Raw genomic sequence first — 12,536 nt, 5'->3', positions numbered from 1 at the left:
CGAAAATTTTGCCCCCGCGGACCGTTTCAAAAGATTCGCGCGATGCTGTCACGCTTAAGTCCCTCCATTTTTTTCTCGTTTAGCCACGCCTACCACAAAGCCAATGTTTTCCCGAACGTGAAGTCTGAGCCTACAGGCATATCAACTTCGTCAAGCAACCCTGTTGCACGTCATGTGACGGTAGAGACATGCGCAGAGGTATAGTGTTCTATAAGATATACGTGTGTCGTGCGGGAAAAAAACCCAATGGAGAGAGCGGGTCCCTTTTGCTATGAAAAAAAAAAAAAAAATTGCATGGAGCGCAGGCATTCCCCGGAGAATTCGCAGCCAGCGCACCTATAAGTTTTTAAACCAAACTCAACAGTTAATTAAAGGGTTTTCTAAACCTTTCTGACATAAAATAAAGAAATAAGACCATTTGAGGTAATAAGAATTTATTTAACAAACGAAACTTCTGAAGCCAACCGATAAGCAGCAGCCGCCAGGGGCGCTGTTCAGAACAGGAGTTCTCGGCAAAAAATTTTATCACCAAAGGGACCCCCCCCCCCCCCCCCAATCGGCCCCGAAAGACACACCTCTCTCTTCTAGTACACTGTTGCAGAGGCAGGCCCTGCAGTAGCTCGCTTGTCGGAGTTTGTCTCGGTGAAGAGCTGGTAATTAAGTAGCGCCTTTTTTGCAAAGAACTGGGTATTTCATGGCAATCCACGCAACTTTGCTTATCTCGAAAGTCCGCTTATCTCTAATGATTTTCCGGTTTTTACTACTTCGAGTTGATTGTATGGTTTAACGCGCCGACGCAACGCAGACGATGAGGCGCGCCGTAGTGGAGGGCTCCGGATTAATTTCGACCACCTGGGGATCTTTAACGCGCTCAGAAATCTCATTCACACGGGCGTTTTTGCTTTACGCCTCCATCAGAAGAGCGGTCGCCGCGGCAGGGAAGTTGACGAGGTACTTGAAGTTGACGAGGTACTATCGTATTAAGCAATTACGGAAAATGGCAAACTGTATAACGCCCTGCATTTCCACAATAGCGCAGATTTCGCGAATGTTCCACTTCTAACCATTATAATAGCGTAAGTGGAGATAATTGGTCGGACAGAATTTAGAAAAACCAAAACATCTGACTGGAAAGAACTCACACTTAGACAAGCATAAGAATCGCACTAGTTGATAATTTTCTGAATTTATGCAGATTTTTTGTGTAGGAAACTTCTCATTTCGACGGTGAGGAGGGGTACACGTGAAGGTGAATGGGGTAAGGAGAGGATGAAACGGGTTTGTGTAAATAGCCAGGAATTTGTACGAAGTCACCGTTGACTTACACGAGGGCGTAGGTGGTAGCCTACAACGGTTTTTACGAAGACTACCTTGCCTTGTGGCATCAGTCCGTTTTCCAAAAGGAAAGGTCCCCCTATTTGTCGAGCGAACGTAGACAGCGGAGTGCACTTGGTCAATGCCTAAGTTTTGAACTGTTTACGTAAGCTAATTAAAATCGACAGTCGGGTGGTAGTTGTTACACGCCTCTAATGCAGCCTGAAATTCGCATGGCTTGAAACGCAGTGGTGATGCATCCACTAGGCAATGCATTTGGCAAGGCTGAGGCGAACGTCGCTCCTACAGCGGTGGACCAATCAGGAGGGGCTAAACACTCATCGTTGTGTCTGTGTCGCTCGCATAGCAGCGCTGGCAAAACGACACGACACCGCCGGCTGGAGCATTAAAAGCCATGGTGAAAGCTAACTTTGAGCAGCGCACCCTCATGAAAATGAATTTTTCCTTTCTGTTTACTTTGTGTCTCCTGCATGTTGACTATGTGGCCTTTCTTTTGACTCTTCCTTTGTGTTACCTCTAGGATGTAAGCAGGCTGTGTACTTTTAATAGACTTCCGGACAAACAGACATGATGTTTTATCTTTATATGTACTAGGGTAAAAATGAAGTTTAAATCGCTATACGAAGATTTTATTTCGCACGAGCAGTATAAAACTTTAAAACTGACTTGCTTTTCCTGTTGTGTTTGCTCAAGCATCCTTCGTGCTAGGTTCCACGACAGGAGACGTCTGTGTATGGACCCCCCGAAGGGGAGTTCATAAAACGCTCTCCGAGTGGGGGCAATAAAGCTATGCAATCCCATATATCCATAATTGGTTCATGCCCCTTAACTAGCTAAGCTATCGGGTGAATGAAAGAGTGAAATGCAACTGGTTTCAAGTCTTGCGCTCCTGACGAGCACATTGAAGTATTTTTTTTTTTTTTTTGCCATATTCACTGGTGGAGGTGACCTAGAGGCGGGCAAAGTGGAGCGGGCAACACTGACAGCTTGGCCTTGCGAAAGGAGGCGCCACTGCAGCCTCGCGAGGGAAAGAGCCGAGCGCCATTGAAGCAATCAAACGGGAGTAAGGAAGAGCAAGAGCGCGTCGGCGTCCCAGAAGACGCTATTATCGCCATGAGTGCTCACAAGCAGACGATGGACGACAACGGCGCTGCCGCAAACGACAAAGCCCGCGCGGAAACAGCACCGGCGACAGCAAAGGACGCAACTACGGCGTCGGATCAAGACGCCGAAAATGACAGCGACTACCTGTGCGGCGTCGGCAGCTACAGGCCGGATTGGCTGCAGAGGTTCGCGACGTCCAAATACTACGCTCTCATCTTCGGCCTGCTGGGAATCTTCCAGGGTGCCTACCGAACCTACCTGGTGGGCACTTTGTCCACCGTGGAGAGACGATTTTCGCTTTCCAGTCGCGCCACGGGAATCATCATGATCGCGGACGACATCAGCCCCGTCATAGCCAACATTCTGCTCATGGTGCTTCTGAGGCGCACCAGCAAGCCCAACTGGGTGTCCGGGGGTATGCTCTTTTCCCTGGTCGGAGCGCTGTCCAGTCTCTTGCCGTACGTGGTCTACGGCCCCGGCAAGCACCTGTTGGTGGACGTAGCCAAGACTAGCGGCAACGCGACGGCGATGATGCAGTTTTGTGGTACCTCGGACGACGAGGCTGCCGCGGCGAGCTGCGAGGCAAGCAAAGAGGACTCCTCCTCTCTTGGGCCACTCGTCTTCTTCTTCATGGGAAACTTCCTGAACGGACTAGGAGGGACCGCTTACTATGTCATAGGTACCACTTACATGGACGACAACGTCAAGAAGAAGAACTCGGCGGTCTACTTCGGTGAGCTGTTCGTCATTTCTCTCAACACGGCAGATATCACTCTCACTGGCTTATATGTGTGTTGTTTCTTGAGCCCATGTACGGCGCTAAATTGCCATGTTCTGACGCACGTACTCGTGGATAACGTACGGCATGTTTGTAAACCGCCCCCCTTCAGGAGCAGAAAAGTTTATGCACAAAGATTTTGCTGATTTCATGCACTCACTTGCCTACCCTCCTATTGATTGTCTGTAGTGACCCTTTGTTTTGCTTGCAGCAAGGGAAGGTGTTAGCTGCTGTATTGAGTTGAGCTTTTGATATGCAATGCGCAGATCAAAGGTTATGCGTTAAAAACCAACAATTCGGTAGACAAAGCCCAAGGAGACGCAAGAAAGTGGCGATTTTTAATGGGCGGCTGGTGGGTTTTATTTTATTTGGGCCTTACGTCATTTTTTTTACTTTCTAAATAACTAAATTGTCCATTGAGATGATAAGTCGGCGTCGCCACATCAGCAGAGAAACAGCCCCCAAATTTCCATTGGTTCCGACGGTCCTGTGGCTTCATAGCGCGTGCGTCAGAAATAAAACTCGAAAAAAAGGATCTCGTGGGTATGCGCAGAGCCATGTGGAACTACAGAATGTTTTTCGTAAAACCGTTTTGATTTCAGCGCGCTTCACGATGAGTCCCGCACTCTGCGCTTCTGTAAAAGGGCGTGGCGTTCGATTGGCCACTTAGCGGCGTTCATTTGGATGTTAGTGCAGCGTTTTGTGCTAATTGGTGAATCATTTTAAGGGGTGAAAAAGTGCCCGTAAAGAACAAGGCAATTCCCGTCTTTTCCTTATTGTCTTGTCCTTTACGAGCAGTTTCTTTTTTTGTTTTTTTTTTAACCCTTAGAAACGGTGTTAGTGCTTTCGCAATCATGAGAAGTTCTTAGGCATCGACGCGGGGAGGGAAGACATTTTCTGCGCACTTAATTTTACTGTTGAGTGAGTAAGTGCGCTAAAATGACATGGAAAAGTTCAATTTGCTCTGCATAATTAATTAGACGACCGCTCTTGTCGTGCATTTAAACAGGGTTTTTCTTCAGTAACACCAAGGCTAGCTGGTTGGCACTTTAAATGTAACTCTGAAATCAAACGACATCGCGAAGTCCAATTGTATTTACATTGAGACGCTCGTTGAGGAACGACGTTACAGAAGCGGGTACTCAAGAAACTGCGTGACCTTGTTGTGTCGTTTCAGTTAACAACGTCACCTATATAACGAATGCCCATCAACGGACGAACTACCAACGACGCGTTGCGCTGTCTTCCTGGTATTTGCACGCAGTTTTCAGGTTTTCAGCATGCGTCATGGCTTTACATGGCCACGGGAAACCTGGTGATAGGCTACAATAAAAATCAGGGCATGAAGTAAACCTATATTTTAAAGAGGGCGGGAGCAGTACGCAAAACGGAGACAAAAATAGGAAAAATTGTAGTATCAAGATGTATCTAGCGTGATAACGATAAGCCTCAGTCTACATAATCGTGCATGGATACAGCGGCGGAGATTTAAACAACGGCAGCACTTCTGAACTATGTATGTAGCACCGGTACAGCTTGGTGCATCGCGGCTTTGAGAGCCTCACAATTTCCCTATCCGCAGGCTCGCTCTATACATTCCGTCTTTTGGGGCCCGTCCTGGGATTCACCCTGGCATCGCTCAGCTTGAGTTACCCCGAGGAAATGACAGGTAAGAAGACGGAGAATGTTCTGTTATTAAAGCACCATTTTTGAGCTTTTTCAGGTGGCTGCTTAAGACTGCTGTTTTGTATTTTACACAACAGCGTAGTATAATTCCCAGTTGATTCGACCACGCGGAGGAGGTAGGCGGCTGGTCCGATCCCCAACCAGGTACTGATATCAGATTGAAAAAAAAAAAAGGGGTACTGAATTTTCTGTGTATACACTAAGTAACAACACCGTAAAAGCAAAACAATTGTCTTAATGAAACTGGCCAAGTAAAGAAAACGGTGCAGTAAAAGTCCCAACCACCAGCAAGAATTACAGGACTACAGAACCACATATACAGAAATTTTTACATTTTTGTACAGGGTGAGAAACGTGCGATATGCTTTTGAGCACTCCTAGTTTCTTGCCCACGCTGAAAGTGAGGCTTTCTGTGTGTCTGTCAAACATTACTTTCGATTATTCATATTCATCTTTAATCTTATTACGGAGCCTTCTGAGGATGCTTCTCTAAGCATGTAACACGTTACAGCGGGAAGTTTAACGACGACTTAGAAAGCGTACGGAAAAAGCGCTTGTCCCGTGTGCCTTCTAAGTCTTCATCGAACATCCCGTTGTAACGTGCTCCATAGCTGAGCACCATCTTAACCAAAAATATATTCTTCTCTAACATGTTCTGCCGTTCTCCTGGTTCACTGGGCAAGACAATGTCGTCTGCAAATCACAGATAGCTTAAGCATTCTTCGTCCACTCGTATCCCCCACTCGTCCAATTCAAGCTTCCTGAATACCCCCTGAAGACAGGCTGTAAACAATTTGGAGAGGTAGTGCCTGGTTGCCTCACTCCCTTTAGTCATCAAGATCTTTTCACCCCTCTCGTGAAGGGTATTCGCCTGTGCGTACTTTATATACGACCTTCAAAGTAATGAATGAAATACTTCGATAGGGGGATGAATATACTTTCTCCGAGGAGTTGCCAGGGCTGATTCCAAACACGAGAAAGAAATCCGGTGTAGAATTGTTAAGGGCTGGTGGGAATCCGGCAAGCATGCTCAGATAAACTAAACAGTAGACCACATCTGTATTTAAAGAGAATGACATACAAGCAACGCATAATGCTGCTGATGACTCATGGGCAGAAAGAGCAATGAAAAAATTATGACAGAAAAAAGGCTTGGAATAGGGAGAGATAAATTAATATCAGAGGAAAAAACTCGGGGGGGGGGGGGGGTGAGTGGGGGGCGTAAGTCAAAGAGAAAGAATTGTTTGAGCATGCATGAGGAAGATGCACAAGTAGTGAACAAACATGTTAGCAGAGTGGATACGGGAGACACGAGATATGGGTGAAGATGGTGAACTTTATAGGGGGTTCAAAACAAAAAAATTCGGAGGCAATAAATGGATTGGAATATATAAAGACAAGAACGCCTGGAAAACTTGGCAGAGATTTTCGTCCTGCAGTGGACAAGGCAGATTGACGACGGTGATTATGATGTGTTTCTGACCAAACTACTTACAGGCTGAGCTGATTGAACTACAAAGCCGATGATTACAAAGCCGAGATTTTTTGCTAGTACAGCATGTCAGTAGACGTGACAAACCACGGCGTATAACTATTCAAAAGCTGGTTATATAGTTGCAGTCGTCACGTGGGGGTTTTCTGTGCCGGCTACGCGCACACACTCAGGCCTGTGGAATTGAGGACGTTTATTCGAGCAGCTTCCTGCCGTCTGCGGCCTTACGACACCACTCCATTCGAAGCAGCTGATTAAGCCACAAAGGAAGGCGTCTCGGCGAGCAACCTTGGGCCAGATATTCGGGCAGACTGTAGGCATGTGGCATAGCGACCGTTCATCCGGTGTACTGCTGTGTACGTGTTTTGATGTAAATACGTTTTCCAGAGGACGTAGAAGGTTTAAAAAAAAAAACTTCGGCTTGTGTTTCGTGCAGTGCACTGCACATTCACATCGTTTCTTTGTTGCATGCACTTCAGCCGCCAAGCTTGTTATCCTTTCCCGCATTGCTCCTCAATAGGACAGGTAGTTTGTACAAATGCATAAATAAATAAATTACTTTGGAGTGAACGCCTGAGAGAGCCGAGGCATCGACACAATGGGCGCCTTTATTGAGTTTCGTTTATTGATAGAATAGGTTTATCATTGCGCGGGGCAAAATCGATGTATGTACTGTATTAAGCGGAGCGGTAGGCTATGGGCGCAAACTTTACGGCACAAAAATAATCAGTGGGTGGTTTTTCGTTCAAGCACTACTGAATGTTTTCCAAAAAATTCAAACCCAAACCCAGCTCGCCCGATGGCAAAGAACGCCGCCCCCGGCCGAGAGATCCTGACCGACGGATTAGGGATAAATCTGAGTGAATAAATGTTGTTTAAGCAATTACTACCCGCTTAGCAACTTCGCCCGTAAAATAAAATTGGAACTGCGGGTAATTGGCTAGTGAAGAACGACTTCACGCTTGCTTGTTTAGCTCAATCGATCAATCAATTTTTTTTTAATACCGGTGCCTCGCATCATCGATAAGCCGCGCCAAGACAGCCCCGAACCTGCTTCTCGTAGGAAGAACATTTTCAGGGTTTTAACTGCTGGTTCCGCACCACAGGATTAGAGCCATTGTACGCTCTCGTTCCTTTCTTTTTCTTCTCGTCTTCGCTTTTATCGGGGAGGGGAGGGTGCGGACATAAGCTACTTAAAGGAGCCATGAAGACAAAATACAAGTTGGGTTTATAAGAAAATTAAGACTGCTTAGTCCCCATAACAATGATACCAATATCATCGCAATCTTCGAACAAATAACGGAGATATTAAAGAAAACATGTGAAGCAGTCGCGACCCCCTAGCCAATTTCCCGCAACTTTTCTATGACGTCACGGAACCTTGTTTGCGCGATTTGCGGCCGCCTAACTGACCCGTCGCGACGACAGATGACTGGACGTCTGTAATGGGGCCTCTAGTTCCATTTGACGGCATCACTTAAATGCTAACGTGCAGTTAACACACTGAAAATTATGTTTTATTGTTGGCCCGTATGACGTCATTCTTGCTCATAACACGTCACTGTGGCGCAAAATTTGAAAGTTTTTAAATACTTCTTGCTTTCTTTTTTTTTTTTGTTAAAAAACATCTTTTGTGGCTCTAATGGAGCTGGGTGAGATACTGAATCCTAGTGCTTTCAAATTAAACGAAGTTGTATTTTCTCTTCATGGCTCCTTTAGTAATGCTCTGCAAAGTATTTTCTGGGTGTGTTGGCCATACAACACCCTAACAAAGGCTCTAAGGCTTAAACTTATTTGAACCGAACTGCAAGCACCCCACGTCTGCGAACAAGCGGTGTGGGGCAGTGTTACGATGGCCTAGCAGTGTAAGAAGAAAACCGAAAAGCGCTGGAAGCGGAAGCTGAGGAATGATGCGTACCGCGATGGTTCTGCGCTTCTACGAATAGTTGCCGCTTCGCGTGTTTTATTTTTCGTTAATGCGGCGATCATAAAAGTTGAATTCTGTATAACAATTTTTTTTGCACAGCGCCTTAATACAAAAACAACCAGCTCCGAGGCACTTTTTGCGCTCACGCGGTTATTTCGTTTAACCGACTTCCGCTTGTCAAGATTGTACTGTATTTCAAAAAATTAATACTTTGATTTTCAATGACGTGTTCCTGCGGCGATTTTAATACCGCGAGGTAGAAGTTGGTCATGCTTCAAGTTCAGTTATCCCTCAACTGTACTAAACGATACTTGTTCAGTTCGCACTGCTAAAAAACGCACTGGCGATTACTATATACCCTAATGCGAAATTTGTGTGCAGCGCGAACTGCAGTCTTTTCAGTCACGGAGAGTATCTGCTGCGTCTCAGTAAGTGATCGCGTGAAACCCGCCGCGGTGGCTCAGTGGCTAAGGCGTTGCGCTGCTGAGCACGAGGTCGCGGGTTCGATTCCCGGCCGCGGCGGTCGCTTTTCTGATGGAGGCGAAAAGCAAAAAAGCCCGTGTGTACGAGATTTCGGCGCACGTTAAAGATCCCCAGGTGGTCAAAATTAATCCGGAGCCCTCCACTACGGCGCGCCTCATCGCCTGCGTTGCGTCGGCGCGTTAAACTCTACAATCAATCAATCAAGTGATCGCGTGATCAGCGAACGCACGACGGCGCGCGCTGTTCTGCCCTTACCTCGCAGCGCGTCGCTGCCGCCGAGCAGGCTGTCGCAAATCGCGTTTGAACCTCCTGCGCAAATGTTACGTGGTTCGGATGAGCCCCAAAGGCGGACGAGTAGCGGCGAAAGTGTGAGGGGGAGGCAGTGAAAGAGATGACGCTATGGCAGCGCGTGCAGCCCTTCCCCTCGCACCCTCGCCGACGCTCCGACGAGCGTCCCCTGCAGGCTCAACATACTGCCCTCCCGTCACCCTTAAGCGACACTTCCTCCGCCGTTTTCTTTCTGCCTTCGCTCACTCGCTCTGTTACGACGCCCGCCGTCGCCATCGCCGCCACGAAACCCCAGTGGCGGCCGCCAGAGTGCTTGCGCACTAAAATTGCCGTCTGGTGCTATACCAGGCAACATAAAGCAACCTAATTACGCTTTTATAGTCTGTTTCGTACAAATGAACTACAGCGGCACTAGAAATGAAACGTAGGCAGCACGATTTGCGGTAGTCAAGACTGTTATTGCAAGCACGAATCAGATTGTAACGCCATCCCACCTGTCCCGGTCGCAGGAGACGCGCCAGTTCCACAGGGCGATCCGCGGTGGGTCGGAGCCTGGTGGTTTGGATACATATTCATCGGCCTGGGTATCTTCATCAGCACACTCCCCATGTTCCTGTTCCCGAAGAAAATTCGTTCCAAGTCCGAGGCCAACAAGGAGGAAGCAGTGTCCAAAGATAAGAGCTTCAAAGCGGAGATGCGAGGTTTGTACAAGACCATTGCCCGGAACATACGGTCAGACTTGCATGCTCGCTAACCCCAACGTGCAGCGAAAACATAGCCTGATTTGGGGATATGAGTAGCAATATTTCTAGTGAGGATTCTACCGTATGAAAAGCCGACATGCACGAAGTACGAGGAAGCTGTTCTGTTCGGGAATCTTGGATTTTTCTATACGACAGGTGTGGTGTAGTCGAGCTTTCTACAGCCATCGTGTTTTTCCCTTCCCCCCTACCAATATCTTATTTCCATCACAGTTTTCTCGGACTACAACTATAAATTGAAGCGTTTACCTATGTGTGTTCATCATTTGTTCATCATCATGTTCACGCCATCACATCTAACTGATAAGCTGAACCTGTTAAAATTTTACCCCAGCACGAGTAAGAGTGCAGGCATTTCTTTCCATCACCCCCCCCCCCCCTTCCCCCCTATGATCTGTCTCTGACGTGCTTTCTATGAGTGCTTGATAACACTGAGACAAATTTTGAAAGCGAGTGTATTCGTTTTCTGCTTCCTTTGCAGAAGGTCTAGAAGGACTGGGTAGACTGGCCCGGAATCCAGTGTACATATATCGAATCCTTGGATCCATCACGACCTACATAGCACTTGCAGGCTACTACATCTCCTTCCCTCGCTACACGCAGCACCAGTTCTCTCAGACGGCGTCCAACGCTAGTCTTCTAGCCGGTGAGTTGACGCCGGCGATAAACCACTCCCAGGACACCGGAGCATTTTTTTTTTTTTTTTTGTGAATGCCAAAGCATTATCGTCTGATTGAATGCCGCACAGCGCGTGCGTAATAGGTGTCCTTCAGTCGAGCATAACGTATTGCTGACGTATAGCATTTTCTTTTTTTTTTCTGGATATAATTGTCTGATGCCTCATACACTCTTCAAAAAAAAAAAAAACGGTCGTGGCACTTACTAACAGAAGGTTCTTAGTATTTTTACTAGATGGTCATGCATTACCTTGCAAAAAGCTACGTGTGACGTTGTGGATCGGCTGGGCGCGCAGCACGACATAGACACATTCAACACGCGCATATCTCACTTAAACAACAAATAAATAGTGCAAGGAAACCAACGGGATGCACGAGGAAAGCGAGTATAACTTTTTTTTCTCTTTATTGCCTGCTTGGCGACAACACAAAAGGCACTGCACAGTACACAATTTAGTAGCTCCAGCCACCAGTCGGCGGAAGGGGGTGGCTTAAAACATCTTAAACTGAGCTAGAACATCCAGAATGGGTAACCACTCAGCTCCTTCCGGCATGACTCTATACACTTCTCTTATATAAATAACGTTTTCACTGAAGTAATTTCGCACTGTGCGAGCATCCTTTTCGGCATTTTGAATAGCCGTGCGAGTTTTCCGCTTAGAATGCCGACTAAGTACCACGAACATATCATAGGGCACGCCTGCATCATTGTTTACGGGCAAAAAGCGAATGCCGTAAGGCATTAATGGTAGGTCTTTTTTCAAGGTTCATTGAAGGATGCCCCAGTGGAACATCGCATCCAAACAGTTCAGAAAGATGTGCTGAATTATTGAAAGGTTTTTGCATAATTGACGGTTAAGTGTCCAAGGGGGCACATGCAATCTTTTTTCCTGCAGCCAGGGTTTAACCAGTAGCGTGCCGCTATGAAGTTTGAAGAAAAAGGATTTAACGGATGAACGTACTGGCATTCGTTTCATTCTTTTTAACACATCTTTTCCTGAACCTACTGCATACAACTGACGATAAACCGGAACAGGTAGACATACATCTGTCATATCTTTGTACAAACGCTTCTGCGGCACACCACTCAAATACTCCGAGAGCAACCTAACCCTCAAAATCCTAAAAGCATCCACGACTTCGCGCAAGAAACCACGCACACGTTCACATCAGATTTCAGAAGTTGAAACTACATAGTCTGGAATAACATCACGTAGTCGGAGTTGTACAACAGTATAGAAAGCAATCTGTCTGCTCTCTCAGAAACGTCAACCTAGAAACTATTGGTCGGATAAACAAATATGCCAGTCCTAATCCAATTAGTTCGACTCATGCGCTCCCAACTCGAGCCCCACAAAAACACCCGAAACACTCTGTGCAGCTTTTGCATGTTCCTTCTTGACATACAAATCGTCTGAAGGCCGTACCATACCTTGGCAACGGCAAACACATTATATACTGATGCACGGGCATACATTTACAGATCCCTTCCCCCCATTGTGTTAATTTCTCTCTGACTCTGTCAGTTTCTCCGTCCCAGTACTTCTAGCGTCCTGGTAGTTTTCAAGCGGGATGCCCAGATACCTGGCCGGAGTTGTCGTCCAAGGCATGTTCTCGAAAAACACTGGCCTGCTTTGCCAGTCACCGTGCCAAAATCCTATTCCAGTTAACTGCACTGACAGACAACTCGCACTTAGTTACCTTAGAAATACATCTGCTCTTTTTGCTTTTAGAGCCAGCAGCGGAAACTGCTCTGATAAAATCAACGGGCTTGTCGAAAAAATCAAATACTTTAGTTATAATTTTAGAATTATGCATTTCAATGTGATCATAGACAAGTCAGCATGTGGATTTGCAAAAACTTCTTAATCGTAGTTTGGAGCGGGAAAAGGGCTGTAGTTATCATGGTCAATAATTCATAGAATTTTGTTACTATCAATGAATGTTACTAAGTGCATGGCCTATACTAGTAACGAGATCATTTAGCTTCCATACGTTGTTGCAG

General features: G+C 46.5%; 1 protein-coding gene across 1 annotated transcript in view; it reads left to right on the top strand.

Annotated features, from left to right (window-relative positions):
* Positions 1-12,536, top strand: part of LOC144153152 (uncharacterized) — a 52,703-nt gene that overhangs the window by 30,627 nt on the left and 9,540 nt on the right. The window contains exons 10-13 of the mRNA XM_077684803.1: positions 2,284-3,172; positions 4,800-4,886; positions 9,603-9,794; positions 10,336-10,500. Coding sequence (XP_077540929.1) covers positions 2,284-3,172; positions 4,800-4,886; positions 9,603-9,794; positions 10,336-10,500 — 1,333 coding nt within the window. The remainder of the gene's footprint in view (positions 1-2,283; positions 3,173-4,799; positions 4,887-9,602; positions 9,795-10,335; positions 10,501-12,536) is intronic.

The sequence above is a fragment of the Haemaphysalis longicornis genome, unplaced genomic scaffold, assembly GCF_048455015.1.
Source record: "Haemaphysalis longicornis isolate Haplotype H1 unplaced genomic scaffold, Haemaphysalis longicornis Haplotype H1 scaffold_9, whole genome shotgun sequence".
Classification (NCBI taxonomy): Eukaryota; Metazoa; Arthropoda; class Arachnida; order Ixodida; family Ixodidae; genus Haemaphysalis; species Haemaphysalis longicornis.
The sequence above is the reverse complement of the archived record's forward strand: the minus strand, read 5'-3'. Positions and strand labels throughout refer to the sequence as shown.